General features: G+C 43.3%; 1 protein-coding gene across 3 annotated transcripts in view; it reads left to right on the forward strand.

Annotated features, from left to right (window-relative positions):
* LOC126235777 (endoplasmic reticulum-Golgi intermediate compartment protein 2) overlaps positions 1-20,183 on the forward strand; it is a 93,061-nt gene that overhangs the window by 3,052 nt on the left and 69,826 nt on the right. For all 3 annotated transcript variants that reach the window (XM_049944580.1, XM_049944579.1, XM_049944581.1), the window contains exon 2: positions 3,084-3,216. In XM_049944580.1, coding sequence (XP_049800537.1) covers positions 3,111-3,216 — 106 coding nt within the window. In that variant the 5' untranslated portion in view covers positions 3,084-3,110. The remainder of the gene's footprint in view (positions 1-3,083; positions 3,217-20,183) is intronic.

Below are 20,183 nucleotides of genomic sequence, written 5' to 3' on the forward strand. Positions count from 1 at the left end.
ACACCAGTGGAATTCTTTATTTATTTCCTACATGCAATATCTTGCAAATACTAGGTGCAGGTAAACAGGTAGATTCCATTTTCCTACATTTTCGAAAGATATATTAGATTCTAAACTGATAACTAAGATATAATCTTGTGAATTATTTACAGATGTTTGTGATCAGCTGGGATTTTTTAGTAATAAAACACACTACTGTGTGATGTATAAGAGGGTAAATATTAAATAAAAATGAAAATAACATCAGATATGCATTAAGGAAGCACAATAAAACTACTGATGCCCACAATATACATCAACAGTTTATCAGATAGGGTCAATCAACTCTCTCATGTTGTCTACAGGAAAGTATTATCACTGGGTGGTTGCAAGAAAATGCAGAACAACTTGGACTGCATTTCCACACTGCATATCAAATGATAGCTCTCTTTAAATGCGGGCAAATTGATTGATTGAGATCCTCTTGTTTTGAGCTAGGTGAGTAGTCTCAATCAGAGGCTCTGTTCATTGTGTGACAGTCTTAGCTGCAGATTTCTGTACCTGAACGGTGTTGTGGAGTACTCTCAGGGTTTCCAGGAGGCTAGCATGTCATTTATGTAGCTTTTATGTTTGTGTTCATAGTTTAATTCTTGTATTGTGTGCTTGCATAGCTTAATTCTCAAATTTATTGTGTATTTTTATATTTGAAAGCTGTAAGATCATGTTTTAGTGATAGTAATGTGTACATTCACACAGCTTGTTGCAGAGTAGTCATTTGTTTGTTTTTTTGTGGCCTGTGACTGTTGACCACAGCTCTGTTAGCTGCCAGCCTCCATTGTTGGAGCACCAGGAGACCAACAAGTCACATATTTATCTTTTTTGTTTGTTTTAATTGTTTAAGTCTTAAGTTAGGAGTAGTAGGATGGACAGGGTGTGCGCGGATGCAGGAGGAGCTGAGCTGACCACAGTTCACGAACAGCTGAAGATATTTATGGCCATAATTAGCTGTCTACAGGTTATGTGTGGTGGCAGCAGAGAAACTGGCATGTTGCATGAGAGACCTCAGGTGTCGCGTATTTCGTCCACGGGCTCTGCTATTGAGGCACCTTCCATCGTACTCAACATGGGGTTCCATACTCACTGCAGTGTGAGTGGCAGGTTGTTAAGCAGTGGCATCACTCGAGGCAGAGTGTCAGTGGGTAGTCTGGCTGTCTGACCTCACTGCTGAAGCAGTGTTTAGTGTCCAGGGATGGAAAGAATTCCAATGTTTACTTGGCTTATCTGCCAGGGGGCTCATCTGAAACATGGAGGAGGCCCTGCCTGTCACTATTGAGGATGCAGTAGTCTGCACGTTGTTGGTCGTGTCAGCACCAGTGACTCCTGTCGCTTGGGTTCTGAGGCCATGCATAGTTCCTACAGACAGGTGGCAGACCTGGTGACAACTGCTGGCATCACTCGTAGGGTGCAAGCAGAACTCACAATTTGCAGCGGAAATACGGAAGCGTCCGATCCCGCCCGTCTGCTTTGACCCATGACGTCACAAATATGACGGAAACAAAAACAAACACACACACTTTCCACAAGAAGCCTAATGACACTAACGGGACAAGCGCGGGAAATGGGGTGTTTTGGGTAGGGGGCAAACTAAATATAAACAAATTTAGATGCCTTGCGTAGCTACAACGTGTAAGTGAAGGCAGCCATGCATGAATACCCACCCACCTCCCCAGGGGTCGTAACCCCTGCAACCCATAGAAGGTAAAGATGCTTCAGTAGCTGATTAGTGTTTTTTGTCTTTAAAAAAAAAAAAAATCTCACGGGATAGAACGAACTGATCAGAAAGATAAATATAATAAACTAAAACAGAAATTGGAGGAAACAGATAATTAAAATAAGTAATAAGTGTTTTTAAATTTTAAAAAAATCTCACGAGATAGAACGAACAGATCAGAAAAGTAAATAAAGTAAGATAAAACAGAACTGGAGACAGCCACACTCAGACCGAACTCCACGCCGTCATGACGTCACACACGACAACACCCTTACGTCACGGGTCAAAGCCGACGCGTGGGATCGGACGCTTCTGTCGACCCTTTGCAGCATCATATGCTGAGTCGATTGGGGTCCTTTGGTTTAGAACCAAGTGTCGGGTCTCGAGAGAAATTAGGACTCAAATAGAGGCTTATATACAAGCAGTTTTTCCTTGCTCTGTTCACAAATTCAACAAAAAAGCAAAGCACTGTAATGGTACATGGTACCCTCAGCTGTGCACCGTATGATGGCTTGTAGAATACATATGCAGATGTATGCTAAAAGAGGAGTAAATTGAGAAATAAATCATTTGTTTTTTAAAACAAGAGGTTTTTGTTGGTACTTACTAAAGTACCTTCAGAGATAAAAGAAAATGAAGCTGTTGTAGCATGATAAAAGAGTAACAAAATAGAGTATGTGTTGGCGAAAACAGGATTCTTTGTAATAATTGCAGTTGGTTGACTTAATGTGATTTGTACATCAAAGATTAGAAAAATTATGGCAATTAGGAAGAATCGAAGGGTAAAAGGTGATGGAGAAATCCAATATATCAGTTTAGTTATTTGCAAGTTTCATGGTTCATGATTGTCTCTCTCTTTCTCTCGTATATACCATAGAAATTCTTTTGTGGAGTAGGAATTGTTAAGTAGACGTGATTTCAGTTTGAGTGATTAAAGTACTGAGAAGCTCCATACATATCTATCTGCATGGATTACCTACACTTCAGTTTTGTATAAAGATAACCGTTGGATCTGGGGCACTGACAGTATAACTCTTTCTAACGTATATGCTATGAACAAGTGAGACAGTACAGTACATCACATAGTACAGAAATATTTTACAATTATCAGACATGTTTTTATCCTATATCTAAACAATTTGAAACAGTGATTGAAAATAAGTGAAGTCTTGTGAAGAAGCAAGACTAAATTGATCCTTTTTTGTGGATTGGTTTTCCAGAAGAAAAGTTAAAGATGATTCTATTTTATGAAGTTTTAGTTCTGAAGTGTTTAAAATTATGCATTGGCCTCTGTATACAATATTACATGCATCTTTATCCTTGATTGTTTCAGGAGCTTCCAGTGCCATGACAGCAAATCATGTTACGTAACAGAGGGAAACGTACACTTAAAGGTGTGAAAGAGCTGGATGCATTTCCCAAGATCCCAGAGACCTATGTTGAAACATCACCAGTGGGTGGTATATGTATGTATGGTTAATGAACACTTGGAAAAATAATTTCATGTCTTTTTATTGATTGATCTTACATGAAATAAGTAGCTCTCACATTACTTGGTTTGAAACATACAGGAAAGCACAGATCTACTTGACATTATTCACACCATCATCTGCACTCATTCACCTTTTGTTCTAATTGATGAGGGCTCTGTACATATCATGCAGCTAAGCCAAATTATACGTACCCAAGTTCTTAATTAATATTTGGCTGACCACAAATTTTGTGCTAGTTCATGTTTTGCAAACTTTTAGAGAAGTTCTGTTTCAAATTCTTTAATCAGACAGTTCAGTTCCCAAGCTCTACTTTTTTGTATGTTTTCCATTTTATAGTTTACAAGCCCTCTCAGTGCTGCCGTGTCTGTACAGAACAACTGCAAGGAGGCTCATGTGGATGACAAACATCTGTATGTGTGCTATGCATGAGATAGTGCTGAACAGAATAGGGCTGTCTCCATACTACTCTTCCTGCCTGTAGCTAGATTCATTGATGTGACAAGAATAGGTGGCTTGCTGTTGTGCAGCAGCCGTTATTGAGTAACAAAATTAGAAGTCGGGGATACAATTTCAAAATGTAATTGGCATAGTGATCTTGCCATAGTCAATAGTTTTGACAATTAAAAAAAAAAAAAAAATACTCTCTAGATCAACATCTATACTCCACACATCGTAGGGCAGTGCATGGCAGAGGGTATGTCCCACTGTACCAGATGTTAGGATTCTTCACATTCCAATCACGTATGGAGCATGAGAAGAATGATTGTTTTAATGCATTTGTGCATGCTGTAATTATTCTAAACATATCCTCATGATCCATATGTTAGCAATACCTAGAGGGGTTGTAGTATAATCCTAGAATCATAATTTAAAGTTGGTTCTTGAAACTTTGTTAGCAGAATTTCTCAGAATAGTTTACGTCTGTCTTAAAGGATCTGCCAGCACAGTTTCTACAGTATCTCTGTAACACTCTTTCATGGATCAAACAAACCTGTGACCATCCATGCTGCCCTTCTATATGTTAGTATCCCCTATGAGTCCTATTTGGTACAGGTCTCACACGCTTAAGGAATATTCTAGAGCTTGCCACATGAATATTTCGTAAGCAGTTGCCTTTGTAGACCAACTGCTTCCCCGGTATTCTACCAATAAACTGAAGTCTGCCACCTGTTTTACCCATGACTGAGCCTATGTGATCATTCCACTTCATATCCTACAAAGTGTTACACCCAAGTATTTGTGTGAGTTGGCCAATTTCATCTGTGACTCATTGATACTATGAAATGATAATTAAATCAATAGCTTAAGCTGTCAACAGGCGTTGATATACATCAACAGGGACAGTTGAAAATGTGTGCTCGGACCAGGACTCGAACCTGGGATCTTCTGCTTACATGGCAGACGCTCAGAGAGCTGCATGGTCACCGATGGTATCTGTTCTTTCAGACATGTCCAAAAGAACAGATACCATCTCCATATACATATACATTAATACTAGTCATAGGGTACTATTTTTTTTTGTTTTGTGAAATGCACATTTTTATATTTTTTTAACAATTAAAGCAAGTTGCCAATCTTTGCACTGCCATGGTCTTATCTAGTTCTGACTGAATATTTATCCAGTTTCTTTCAGACAGTACTTCATTATAGATAACTGCATCATCTGCAAAAAGTCTGAGGTTACTATTAATATGGATTGCAAGGTCATTAAAATACAACATGAATGGCAAGGCTTCAAGACCCTTCCCTGGGGCACACCCGATGTTACTTTTATATCTGACGGTGACTCTCCATCTAAGATAATATGCTGTGTCCTCCCTATCAAAAAGTCCTCAGAGCCGTCACAAATTTCACTTTATACCCCATATGAGCATAATTTTGACAATAAATGTAGGTGTGGTTCTAAGTCAAATGCTTTTTGGAAATCAAGAAACGCTGCATCTACTTAACTGCCTTGATACAAAGCTTTCAGTATGTCATGTGAGAAAAGTGCGAGTTGGGTTTCACATGATCTATGTTTTTTAAATCTGTGTTGGCTTGCATGGAAGTCGTTCTGTTTGATATACCTCATTATGTTTGAGCTCAGAATATGTTCTAAGATTCTACAACAAATTGATGTCAAGGATATTGGACAATACTTTTGTGAATCACTTCTACTACCCTTCTTGTAGATGGGAATGACCTGCACTTTTATCCAAGAATTGGACATGGTTTTTTGTTCGAGGAGTCTGCGATAGATTATATTAGAAGGGCGGCTAATTCAGCTGCAAATTCACTATAAAATTTGATAGGGATTCCTCATCTTTTCAGTGGTATGAGAATTAAATTGTGGCATGTCTCTTGGGTTTTCCTTTGTAAAGGAACATTTGAAAATAGAGTTAAATATTTCGGATTTTACTTTGCTGTCCTCAATTCCAGTTTCTGGGTCATTTGTTAGGGACTGGACACGAACTTGAGTGCCACCAACAGCCTTTGCTACCAGTATAGCTAGATATATAACATAACAGATCAATTTAAACAGAATTATCAGAACTCACAGCAAGGGGATACTATCTAAACCAGATCTGAGCACACAAGCGTAATTCATCTGAGCAGTGACTATGCTTAGAACTGTCTGACAAACTGCAGCAAGGCAAGTGCTCCCTTTTAAAATTTTGGGAGTCCTTAGCTGTTTCTGAACAATAATTCAAATTTAAATGATTTCATATATCAAGAAGTTTACCATGTTTTATATACTTTAACCTTAATGATCTTAAGCCTTTCCCACAGCCCTCATAATTTATCATCATTGCTTTTTTGTAAATGTTTATTAAAAATATTTGAATAAGTTGATTGTAGCATATCGAGCCATCCCCTTGCAACATTCCTGTCTCAACTGTAAGTCACCTGCAGTGCCTGCTGGTGTAACTATGCTTAGCTTTACATTTGCCAACATGGCTCTTTCCCTTAGCATTCAGAAAAGCTTGCTGTAGTTTAATTTATTCATTATGTTCTACTGCTTTAGAGGACAAGAAGTGATGTGGAGCTGGTTTGCAAACTTCCCACCTCTCTCCCACAGGTTGACTTACTTGGTAGGCACAGCCGATCTTCTTCTTTGGATAGCCAGCCATACCGATCTCCAAAAACTTCTTCTCTGAAGAATAATGCTGGTGAAGGGAATTTATCAGACTCTCTCTCTACTCTTGAAATAACTTGGTACTCGAAGAATACTTTTAGTCCAGTCATGGTATATTTCAAATTCCACAAAAAACAAATTCACCATTTCTCATATAAATATTCGAACTCGTGCAAGTCAACCAAGTCGTCAAACATTAGACTCTATTAGGATACATTTACAACAGGGTTGGTTTAATAACCACCAGAAAAGATGATCATGTCTTGCTTCTAGCATGTCCAACACATGAATTACTTAAAAGTCTAATCTCATTTCTCCATTTGTTCTTAACAATCCTCACAGTCATAAACCAGCAAAGAATAGCACAGACTAAACCAGCAAAGAATAGCACAGGCTCTTCTCTACACATACACGGAAACTCTATGGATCGTACAGCATGTACTTGTCGGTCGCTGTTCGTCTGCCATGTCCACATTTTGCTCATGACTGTTTTTAGACCTGCACACACAAACATGCAATGCGCAGTAGGTCGGACTCGTCTTTCTCACACTTCTGTATAAAATATCGTGGGTTCGACATGGAGGAAGGCCAAGTGGTTGTAGAATTTACATGAAAATTCTTGAAGGGCTACGTACTCCCTCCTCAGATCGAATATGCGATATTTTATGTACCATCATTATGTACATTTATATCACATAGAATAACAATTCATCTTTCAACAGTATACCTTGTTCTTTTAATAACCGTGAATACCCTTTTTCATATTATTTAGCTATTTCTTTTTTTCTTTTTTTTTCTTTTTTACTTTAATTATAAAATGTTAATATTTCAATCAGTGTTGGAGTTAGCTCTTTCAATATCTAAAAATCATGTGAACCAATTTTTTTTCTTTTTTTCTGCTCTTTATCCGATCGTAAATTCCAGGTGTTTGGGACACATGAGTACTTAATTCTTTATTCTGATTCCTTGTACTATTTTTTCCTCGGTACATGCTAGTATCATTATTTATAGTAGTTTGTAGTCTGGGGGAACTCTGGGCAAAATAAAAGTGTTCCCTTTTGACACTCGTAAACTTACCTAAAGCATAAAAAGCTAGCGGTATATAGAATTCAAACTTACCAGAATAATTCCTATTAAACCTGTGACTTTGTCATGATACTGTCCTTTTGCCCTAGGATCAGTACCTATACCTTACATGTGGGTTGACCCTAAGAGTGCACTTCCTCCTTCCGTTCTGGTAGATACGCCCCTTTATAAAACATCCCTATTCGTCAGGCCACATGCCATCCTCTCTCTATGTAGGTATGCCTCCCCTACATCCTTAGCAAATGCCGGGTACGTCCCCTTTATCCTTTGTGAGTAGGCCTCATGGTTCATTGCCCTAGTATACATCTTTATGTCCACTATAATTAAATATTTCCTGGTAAAATTAAACTCTATTTTACACTTCATTCTCACTTCTTAGTACCTTCTCTAATACCCTAGAGTCCTCTTCCACTTCTCAGCTTCTATAATCTTAGTAGGTACTATATCTACACATATTATTCAACTCATGGTAGATACTATGACTACACATAATGATCAAGTCCCACTACTCTCAACATTTTAAACATGGCTGCAGCAGCAACTGTTAAAATTCTTCACACTAAAGGATGACAGCCAGAAACAGTTGCAGGATAGAATTTTTTTATTAAAATTCTTGACCACGGTTTCGGTACATATAAACATACCTTCATCAGAAGTAAAACTTCTAAAATTACATCATGCCATGGAGAATAATAAAATAATTATGCCAAAGGCGTCGGCATAATTATTTTATTATTCTCCATGGCATGATGTAATTTTAGAAGTTTTACTTCTGATGAAGGTATGTTTATATGTACCAAAACCGTGGTCAAGAATTTTAATAAAAAAATTCTATCCTGCAACTGTTTCTGGCTGTCATCCTTTAGTGTCCCACTACTCTATGACTCGTCACTTCATCAGTGTTTGCTACCCTGACTTTTCTTAAATGATTATCACGATTAACTCCAACCTTGCTTATCACTGTTTTGTAATTATTCCACAAGCTCTCCTGCTCCTATCTCTCTCTGCGCATGAGTTGAAACCAGAAAAAAAGGAACGATGTAGAACCGTCACTTAAAAAACAATGTGTGCGTCGTTCCAGATGTACACATATTTTTTTCCCATACAACCCTTGGCGGTTCTTACATCCTTTCAATCTGTAACTTCATTGTTTGTGTATTCGTATTTCTTTGTGTGTATGTGGGGCCCCTTAGGGATATGGCAGCAAGAGAGGGGAAGAAAATCAATGTGCACTCCGTGTGCATACCGGGAGGGGGGAGTCATTCCAGATGTGGAAAGGGACCTTCCGGATGCCATGAAGGGTACAGGGTGCACCCATCTGCAGGTGGTCGCTCATGTCGGCACCAATGATGTGTGTCTCTATGGATCGGAGGAAATCCTCTCTGGCTTCCGGCGGCTATCTGATTTGGTGAAGACTGCCAGTCTCGCTAGCGGGATGAAAGCGGAGCTCACCATCTGCAGCCTCGTCAACAGGACTGACTGCGGACCTTTGGTACAGAGCTGAGTGGAGGGTCTGAATCAGAGGCTGAGATGGTTCTGCGACCGTGTGGGCTGCAGATTCCTCAACTTGCGCCATAGGGTGGTGGGGTTTCGGGTTCCGCTGGATAGGTCAGGAGTCCACTACACGCAGCAAGCGGCTACACGGGTAGCAGGGGTAGTGTGGCGTGGACTGGGCGGTTTTTTAGGTTAGATGGCCTCGGACAAGTACAGAAAGGGCAACAGCCTCAAAGGGTGCGGGGCAAAGTCAGGACATGCGGGGACCAAGCAGCAATCGGTATTGTAATTGTAAACTGTCGAAGCTGCATTGGTAAAGTACCAGAACTTCAAGCACTGATACAAAGCACCGAAGCTGAAATCGTTATAGGTACAGAAAGCTGGCTGAAGCCAGAGATAAATTCTGCCAAAATTTTTACAAAGGCACAGACGGTGTTTAGAAAGGATAGATTGCATGCAACCGGTGGTGGCGTGTTTGTCGCTGTTAGTAGTAGTTTATCCTCTAGTGAAGTAGAAGTGGATAGTTCCTGTGAATTATTATGGGTGGAGGTTACACTCATCAACCGAGCTAGGTTAATAATTGGCTCCTTTTACAGACCTCCCAACTCAGCAGCATTAGTGGCAGAACAACTGAGAGAAAATTTAGAATACATTTCACATAAATTTTTTCAGCATGTTATAGTCTTAGGTGGAGATTTCAATTTACCAGATATAGACTGGGACACTCAGATGTTTAGGACGGGTGCTAGGGACAGAGCATCGAGTGACATTATACTGAGTGCACTATCCGAAAATTACCTCGAGCAATTAAACACAGAACCGACTCCTGGAGATAACATCTTGTACCTACTGATAACAAACAGACCCGAACTTTTCGACTCTGTAAGTGCAGAACAGGGAATCAGTGATCATAAGGCCGTTGCAGCATCCCTGAATATTGAAGTTAATAGGAATATAAAAAAAGGGAGGAAGGTTTATCTGTTTAACAAGAGTAATAGAAGGTAGATTTCAGACTACCTAACAGATCAAAACAAAAATGTCTGTTCTGACACTGACAATGTTGAGTGTTTATGGAAAAAGTTTAAGGCAATCGTAAAATGCGTTTTAGACAGGTATGTGCCGAGTAAAACTGTGAGGGACAGGAAGACCCAACCGTGGTTCAACAACAAAGTTAGGAAACTACTGCGAAAGCAAAGAGAGCTTCACTCCAAGTTTAAACGCAGCCAAAACCTCTCAGACAAACAGAAGCTAAAGAATGTCAAAGTTAGCGTAAGGAGGGCTATGCGTGAAGTGTTCAGTGAATTCGAAAGTAAAGTTCTATGTACCAACTTGACAGAAAATCCTAGGAAGTTCTGGTCTTACGTTAAATCAGTAAGTGGCTCGAAACAGCATATCCAGACACTCCGGGATGATGATGGCATTGAAACAGAGGATGACACGCGTAAAGCTGAAATACTAAACACCTTTTTCCAAAGCTGTTTCACAGAGGAAGACCACACTGCATTTCCTTCTCTAAATCCTCGCACAAACGAAAAAATGGCTGACATCGAAATAAGTGTCCAAGGAATAGAAAAGCAACTGGAATCACTCAACAGAGGAAAGTCCACTGGACCTGACGGGATACCAATTCGATTCTACACAGAGTACGCGAAAGAACTTGTCCCCGTTCTAACAGCTGTGTACTGCAAGTCTCTAGAGGAACGGAAGGTTCCAAATGATTGGAAAAGAGCACAGGTAGTCCCAGTCTTAAAGAAGGGTTGGCGAGCAGATGCGCAAAACTATAGACCTATATCTCTGACATCGATCTGTTGTAGAATTTTAGAACATGTTTTTTGCTCGAGTATCATGTCGTTTTTGGAAACCCAGAATCTACTCTGTAGGAATCAACATGGATTCCAGAAACAGCGATCGTGTGAGACCCAACTCACTTTATTTGTTCATGAGACCCAGAAAATATTAGATACAGGCTCCCAGGTAGATGCTATTTTTCTTGACTTCCGGAAGGCGTTCGATACAGTTCCGCACTGTTGCCTGATAAACAGAGTAAGAGCCTACGGAATATCAGACCAGCTGTGTGGCTGGATTGAAGAGTTTTTAGCAAACAGAACACAGCATGTTGTTATCAATGGAGAGATGTCTACAGACGTTAAAGTAACCTCTGGTGTGCCACAGGGGAGTGTTATGGGACCATTGCTTTTCGCAGTATATATAAATGACCTAGTAGATAGTGTCGGAAGTTCCATGCGGCTTTTCACGGATGATGCTGTAGTATACAGAGAAGTTGCGGCATTAGAAAATTGTAGCGAAATGCAGGAAGATCTGCAGCGGATAGGCACTTGGTGCAGGGAGTGGCAACTGACCCTTAACATAGACAAATGTAATGTATTGCGAATACATAGAAAGAAGGATCCTTTATTGTATGATTATATGATAGCAGAACAAACACTGGTAGCAGTTACTTCTGTAAAATATCTGGGAGTATGTGTGCGGAACGATTTGAAGTGGAATGATCAAATAAAATTAACTGTTGGTAAGGCGGGTACCAGGTTGAGATTCATTGGGAGAGTCCTTAGAAAATGTAGTCCATCAGCAAAGGAGGTGGCTTACAAAACACTCGTTCGACCTATACTTGAGTATTGCTCATCAGTGTGGGATGCGTACCAGATCGGGTTGACGGAGGAGATAGAGAAGATCCAAAGAAGAGCGGCGCGTTTCGTCACAGGGTTATTTGGTTACCGTGATAGCGTTACGGAGATGTTTAGCAAACTCAAGTGGCAGACTCTGCAAGAGAGCCGCTCTGCATCGCGGTGTAGCTTGCTCGCCAGGTTTCGAGAGGGTGCATTTCTGGATGAGGTATCAAATATATTGCTTCCCCCTACTCATACCTCCCGAGGAGATCACGAATGTAAAATTAGAGAGATTCGAGCGCGCACGGAGGCTTTCAGACAGTCGTTCTTCCCGCGAACCATACGCGACTGGAACAGAAAAGGGAGGTAATGACAGTGGCACGTAAAGTGCCCTCCGCCACACACCGTTGGGTGGCCTGCGGAGTATAAATGTAGATGTAGAAGTGTTTTCATGTAGTCTGATTCTTTGGCCTTCTTATCTGAAGATATGTTGTAGGTTATTGGAAACCATGGCAACTAGGAAGGACTTCAGTGACAGACGTAGATGAATATGGAAAGAAGGAAAAATAGATAGATCCTCAAATGAGAAGTAAGAAAGGAAAAAAGGTAGATGTGGTTGCTAAGATCGAAGAAGAGAAAGAAGACACCCCCAAAGACCTGAAACTCTTCCCACCCCCCTTCCCCAGGATCCCTACCTTGCCGGTACTTGAGTGAGAAGCCGGAGGAGGTATGGTGTTAAATCGTCTCCTACAGAACGGACATTCCCACCTTCACCCTTGAGGTCCCTGAAGAAAATCTTAGCAACCCTATCGAAACGGCAAATGGTGAAGAATCACAAACACTTGTTTGTGAGTGTCGTTTGAAAGGTGTGATTTGTGTTTTGTGTTAGTCATGATTTATCTGTTAGTGTAAATAATGCTTTTACCTACGCTACCCAACTCCTTTCGACACTGATAACTACGTCACATCTCATAAAAGGTATAAAATATTCTCTACCAAGTATAAAATTATATATTCCATTATCACAGTCATTTAGTTAATCACACAATATTATGTTTTCCACAAATATAATATTCCATTCAGTTTACTAAGAAAAGTATGCTTCAATGACTTTAACTCTATTGTCTTACATTCAGTGTGAGAATGGTGTTCTCACGATTTCAGAAATTATTTTGGAAGGTATGTGCCAGGTATGGTTCTCCCTGCTTACTTAGAACTATGTGACAAAAAAAGAATTACCTGGCAGCTTTCAAGAAAACCATTTTTGGGATCATTTTAATTATGATTCACATTTATAGAATATACAGATTTAATTATGTTGATTTCACCCAGACTTCTGCCCACAGATTTGCACAGAAAACTGGTAAAGAGATTACTCACAAGGATTAATTCAGGCAAAATTAAAACCCAACTATACATGGAGATCGCATCGGCTGCTGTCGACATTATAATTGAAACTGCAGGGGAGACTGGCTGGCTAGGCAGATGTAATCTATCTTATTTCAGGGATAATATTTGTACCAATTCCCACCTCATGTCACCGCCTAGTAAAGTCAGGATAAGTTGGGGCGAGCTGGGATGAGCCATGCAGACAGGTAGGGGCACCCCTGGAATAACCGAGGAAGACGCAATCAAAATTCCTAGCAGGCACAACTCTCTAACAACCAAGGATGACGCATTCACATACCAGGAGCAATTTGGGTGATATAATAACAAATTCTTGCTGGTATGATTTTTACCAGTATCTCTAAGTGTGGGATGATAGAATAGTTTAAGAGTTGGGGGAATTCGGTGCATGAAAATTATTACAGAAAAAACACTGAAAACAACTCAGGATCTAACGGTCGTCACTCCGCCCATTAACACAGAATGTTAACATCCCTGGGAGATATACAACTTTATGTCCTTTGCATTGTACTTTCCTTTTTCTGACCCAGTTGTAGGATTCACTAAAAATTATGTCTTGGGATGGATTACCATTTGAACCCGATATGGTCCTTCATACTTTTGGAAAAACTTACTTGTCTCTTTCTTCAGGGCAGAGCTCTGAAGATGTTGTTTTACAAGGACTAGGTCATCAGTCTTGTTCTGCAGTTCTACAGTTTTCTCATTATGCTTTCTCACTCTTTGTTGTGCATTTTCACCTAAATTTCTAGAAACTATTTGCTGATTCAGTTCGTAGTTGACAGTAAGATGTCCAGGTCCACCTCCAGAAAGTACTGTTGCAAACAGTGTATAACCACCTGTGTATTTGCTCTTTTGATAGGATATAACTTAACATATTTTGACCAGCACTCTATGATGACCAAAATGTATGACACTCCTCTCTTTCCTGTAGGAACTGGTCCAAAAAAATCCCCTGCTATAAGATCGTATCCAGTGCGTACTCTCTTTCACTTTCTGACATATTTCACAGGTCCTAATTGAAGATGCTACTTTATGTCCTAGCTTCTTAAAATAATAGAACTTAATCATATTAGCTATACACTTTTTTATTCCAAAGTTTTCATATCCTGTATGAATATACCACACAATTTCTTCTTCCATTAACTTCGGAATGCAAATGCGCCAATGTTGCGATGTTGTACTGTTTCTTCAAAACAAATTATGCCCTGTAATTTTCCACTTTCCTGCTTGATTAGGAGGTAAGGAATTCCTGATACACACAGCAAACATTTCTGTAAAATAGGGATCATGATGGATGTTTTCTGTTATTCTTTGGGCCACCTCTTGTACCCTGGTGTGCAGATATTCTACTGTCATAAAATTAATTTCGAAGATTACGCCGGGTCCCTCTGTATGTTTTAACTCTTCCACGCCTACTGGTAACCTAGACAAAGCGTCCAGTACAATATTCTCAGAACCTTTTACATACTGTATCCTAACATCATATTCCTGTAGGCACAACATCCATCACATTAATCTACTATGTAACAACCGACTACTCATTAAAAAGGATAGAGCTTGATGATCTGTATAGACATGGATTTCTGACCCCCATACTAGTGTTTGGAATTTTTGGATACTCCATACTATTGCTGATAGTTCTTTTTCAGTAGCTGTGTAGTTTAGTTCACGTTTTTTAAGACTACAGCTAGCAAAAACTATGGATCTATGATTTACATTATCTAGACCCCAATATCATTGAAAAAGTTCTTCGGCAATACCATAATCAGATGCATCAGTTGAAATTTTAAATGGCTCACCCATACTCAGATGATGTAATATGGGTGATTCTACCATTGCTCTTTTTACATTTTCAAACACATAATTTGCCTCTTGATCCCATACCCACGGTATTTCCTCTCTTAATAATGTAAAATTCTTGGGTCGTTCAGTTCTTGACCTCGTATATACCGTCTATAGTATCCGGCCATTCCTATAAATCCCTTCAACTGGCTTTCGTTTCTAGGGGGTGAACATTATTTAATAGCTTTTATGCACTCAGGATCCGGTCTAATCCCTGCACCGCTACAATATGCCCTTGAAACTTAAGCTCTTGTCACGCAAAGTGTGATTTAGACAATTTTACTGTAATACCTTTTTCTTTATACACTCCTGGAAATTGAAATAAGAACACCGTGAATTCATTGTCCCAGGAAGGGGAAACTTTATTGACACATTCCTGGGGTCAGATACATCGCATGATCACACTGACAGAACCACAGGCACATAGACACAGGCAACAGAGCATGCACAATGTCGGCACTAGTACAGTGTATATCCACCTTTCACAGCAATGCAGGCTGCTATTCTCCCTTGGAGACGATCGTAGAGATGCTGGATGTAGTCCTGTGGAACGGCTTGCCATGCCATTTACACCTGGCGCCTCAGTTGGACCAGCGTTCGTGCTGGACGTGCAGACCGCGTGAGACGACGCTTCATCCAGTCCCAAACATGCTCAATGGGGGACAGATCCGGAGATCTTGCTGGCCAGGGTAGTTGACTTACACCTTCTAGAGCACGTTGGGTGGCACGGGATACATGCAGACGTGCATTGTCCTGTTGGAACAGCAAGTTCCCTTGCCGGTCTAGGAATGGTAGAACGATGGGTTCGATGACGGTTTGGATGTACCGTGCACTATTCAGTGTCCCCTCGACGATCACCAGTGGTGTACGGCCAGTGTAGGAGATCGCTCCCCACACCATGATGCCGGGTGTTGGCCCTGTGTGCCTCGGTCATATGCAGTCCCGATTGTGGCACTCACCTGCACGGCGCCAAACACGCATACGACCATCATTGGCACCAAGGCAGAAGCGACTCTCATCGCTGAAGACGACACGTCTCCATTCGTCCCTCCATTCACGCCTGTCGCGACACCACTGGAGGCGGGCTGCACGATGTTGGGGCGTGAGCGGAAGACGGCCTAACGGTGTGCGGGACCGTAGCCCAGCTTCATGGAGACGGTTGCGAATGGTCCTCGCCGATACCCCAGGAGCAACAGTGTCCCTAATTTGCTGGGAAGTGGCGGTGCGGTCCCCTACGGCACTGCGTAGGATCCTACGGTCTTGGCGTGCATCCGTGCGTCGCTGCGGTCCGGTCCCAGGTCGACGGGCACGTGCACCTTCCGCCGACCACTGGCGACAACATCGATGTACTGTGGAGACCTCACGCCCCACGTGTTGAGCAATTCGGCGGTACGTCCACCCGGCCGCCCGCATGCCCACTATACGCCCTCGCTCAAAGTCCGTCAACTGCACATACGGTTCACGTCCACGCTGTCGCGGCATGCTACCAGTGTTAAAGACTGCGATGGAGCTCCGTATGCCACGGCAAACTGGCTGACACTGACGGCGGCGGTGCACAAATGCTGCGCAGCTAGCGCCATTCGACGGCCAACACCGCGGTTCCTGGTGTGTCCGCTGTGCCGTGCGTGTGATCATTGCTTGTACAGCCCTCTCGCAGTGTCCGGAGCAAATATGGTGGGTCTGACACACCGGTGTCAATGTGTTCTTTTTTCCATTTCCAGGAGTGTATTTTTTCAGGGTCTTACTCAAGGTTAGACAATGTTCTTCCCAGGTAGCATAGATTAAGAGGATTTCATCTACATATGTTATTAAATCCTTCAATAAATCTTTTCCTGCCCCCAGGGGCTCAGCATTCATTTGCTGGGTACGGGCTTGGCGACCCCGGGGTCCTGAGCTGGGGACTGGTCAGCGCCGCCAGTCTCCTGTCACCGTAACCCCCGGACATGCTTCAGCGACCACCGTATGGCGCGGCGGTGGAATGTTGTGTGCTGCGGGGAATGGTAATCTTGGCTTGACCGTCTGGATTGCGAGAAGGCCAACCTCTATAAAAACCCCTCAATCTTCCGGTGTGCTCCGCGCCTATGAGATGCATGGCTGTTGAGGTGGAACAGTCGCAAGCGGGCAACCTCTGGGGCACCTGCCACACCCCAGTTGTATAAGGCTTACTCAGGCACGCGGGGCTCTGTCTGAGCGGACCTTTAGTTCCCTACCTGCTCGTGGGACCGCAATGGACCCTTCGACCTCTACATTTCCCCTTACCAGTGGCTTGGGTGGGCCACTGGTAGGAAAACACACCCCATCGAAGAAGCGACTTCGTGCTGCGAGTCCTCCAGCGCCTAGTGTTGATCGAGATTTATCAGACTGTCGTAACAGAGCACATGCTGATAATCAGAATGTGTTTTTGATTATTAAACGGAAGGAGGGTAGCTTTGAGAGGGTTTCTCCCTTTTACATCCACAAGGGTCTTGAGGGAATTGCAGGAACACTTAAATCTGTGAAGCGACTGCGCAATGGGACTCTGTTATTTGAGACATCTAGTTCCCGTCAGGTCACTTCTCTTCGGAAAGCAACCTGTCTCGGTGAGTACGCTATCGAGACCGAGCTCCACTCCACTCTGAACTACAGTAAGGGTGTTGTGACATGTAGGGACTTGGTGGATATCCCCACAGACGAGTTAAAATCTGAATGGGCTGATGAAGGTATTGTTGACGTGCAGCACATCATGAAACGAGTCGATGGGATCCTTGTCAAATCCGACTCGTTTATTCTCACGTTCAGTTGCCCACGACTCCCAGAGCATGTTAAAGCGGGGTTCTTACGTTTGCCAGTAAGGCCACATTTCCCCAACCCAATGCGCTGTTTTAAATGTCAGCGCTTTGGGCATACTACGTTGGGGTGCAATGGGATAGCCACTTGTGGTAAATGTGGTCAGCCTGCCCATGAAGGAGCCGATTGTTCATCGCCTGTGAAGTGCGTGAATTGCTCTGGGAGTCACCCTGTCTGGAGCCGGGTCTGCCCCATCTATCTCGACGAACGGAAGATCCAGGAGATCAAAACATCTAAGCGCATCCCCTATGGTGAGGCCAGGAAGCTCTTTAAGGCCATGCAACCTCCTGTGTTTATGACATCTTTCGCTTCCGCTCTGAAAAACCCGGTACAGTTGGCCACTATTGCTACGCAAACGGAGGTTGCTAGTGTTAGCACTAATACCTGCGTTTGCCAGTGCACTTGTGCTGCTGCGGTTGTTTTGAAACCTGCGGCTCTCCCCGCAACGTCGGACAAGGCCGTGGTTGCTGACATTGGGGTACTTCCTGCCTCTTCCCATATGGCGCCTTCTGCCCAGGCAGGTACAGCTCCACCTGCTGCCAAGGCTCTGCCTTCTAAGCCCCCCAAGACAAAGACGCCGAAGGTGAAGGTTTTGCCACCTGAGGAGACTGGTCAGGGTCGGTCCGATGACGAGGCCATCGTACTGTCTGACATCTCCCGTGGGTCGTCATCGGAGCTGATGGACATTGATGTCGACCGGGGGCGATCTTCTCGCCCCAGGAATAAATCTCCGGCCAGTACTCGCTCTCCTCCAAAACACAGATGCAGGGTGAAAGTTCAGCCACCCTGATCACTGGCTCTCATATTACAGTGGAACCTGAATGGGTTCAGGACGCATGTAGCCGAATTACAACTCCTTGTACGAGATTGCCCTTTGTGCTTATGTCTCCAAGAGACACATTTTCGGGCCACTGATGCTCCTTCTTTACGGGGCTATACCGTATATCGGAAAGATGATCTGACGGGGGAAAGGGCAAAGGGTGGTGTTGCGGTTTTTGTCCGTGACATGCACCCCTCATCTGAGCTCCCTCTCGTTACAGACTTGCAAGCAGTTGCAGTTGACCTTCTTGTGGGTCGGAGGCTCACAGTCTGTTCACTTTACTTACCACCTCAGGATGCGATAGACTCTGAGGCTCTCACAGACCTTATTAGCCAACTCCCCTGCCCATTACTTCTTCTGGGGGGACTTCAATGCTCATAATGTCTTATGGGGCTCTTCGACTACTTGCCCCAGGGGTCGCATTCTGGAAAACCTCATGATGTCTGAAGAACTGTGCATCCTCAACTCTGGTGCTCCCACTCATTTCTGTACTGCTTCTGGGTCGTCATCAGCTATTGACCTTTCCTTTTGCTCTCCAGCACTCGTGGATTCTGCTCTGTGGGAGGTTGCTGCAGACCTCCATTCTAGTGACCACTTCCCCCTTTGGATTCGCCTCCTGGCTGAGGCTATGGCATTACCAGTGCCGCCCCGGTGGCTCCTCTGCAGAGCTGACTGGACACTTTTCAGCCAACTGGCTGTTTTGGAACACTGTGCCAGCGTCCACGAATGGGTAGACCATGTTACAGCTGTGATCTCCCATGTTGCTGAATTGTCAATCCCATGGTTATCCGGTCATCCCAAGAGGCGTCCTGTCCCTTGGTGGACCACTGAGTGCCGCTCAGCCATCCGAGCCCGCCGTGCAGCTCTGCGCCGCTTCAAGTGCCGTCCCTCAGCTGACAATCTTGCGGCCTTTCGGGTGGCAAGGGCCAAAGCGCGGCGAGTGATTAAAGAGAGCAAACGACGGTCATGGCAATCGTTCTTGAACTCCATCTCCCGTTCCACTAATTCTACGAAAGTATGGGAAGCCATCAGGAGGATTTCCGTGAAACTCGGCCAGCTCCCTGTCACGGCATTGCTGCATCAGGGAAGTCTCCTCACGGCGCCGAGAGACATTGCCCAGACACTGGCCATGCATTTTGAGGAATCTACCGCTACTGTTAACTGTGATCCAGATTTCTGCCGCTACCGCACTGCGATCGAGAGGGGTCACTTGGACTTCCGGTCTCCAAATTCTGAACCCTACAACTGCCCCTTCACAATGTGGGAACTGGATTCGGCGCTGTCTGTGGCTCATGATACTGCGCCTGGCCATGATCGAATCCGGTACAGCATGCTGCAGCACTTGTTACTGCCTTCCAAGGAAGTTCTCCTGAATTTTTTTAATATGATATGGTTATCTGGCACGTACCCTGACTCGTGGAGGGAGGCGATTTTAATCCCCCTCCTCAAACCGGGGAAGGACCGAACGCATCCCAGTAGTTATCAAAGTATTGCTTTGATGAGCTGTGTCGGGAAGACGTTAGAACGCATGGTCAACCGTCGCCTGGTTTGGCTGCTGGAAACCAGGCAGCTCCTTAGCCCCTCGCAGTGTGGCTTTCGGAGATGTCGTTCAACTATAGACAACTTGACCCTGCTTGAGGCGGCCATCCAGCAGGCCTTCCTACATAACCAGCATTGTCTCGGTGTCTTCTTTGACATTCATAAGGCATATGACACTACTTGG

Source organism: Schistocerca nitens, chromosome 2 (genome assembly GCF_023898315.1).
Source record: "Schistocerca nitens isolate TAMUIC-IGC-003100 chromosome 2, iqSchNite1.1, whole genome shotgun sequence".
Lineage (NCBI taxonomy): Eukaryota > Metazoa > Arthropoda > Insecta > Orthoptera > Acrididae > Schistocerca > Schistocerca nitens.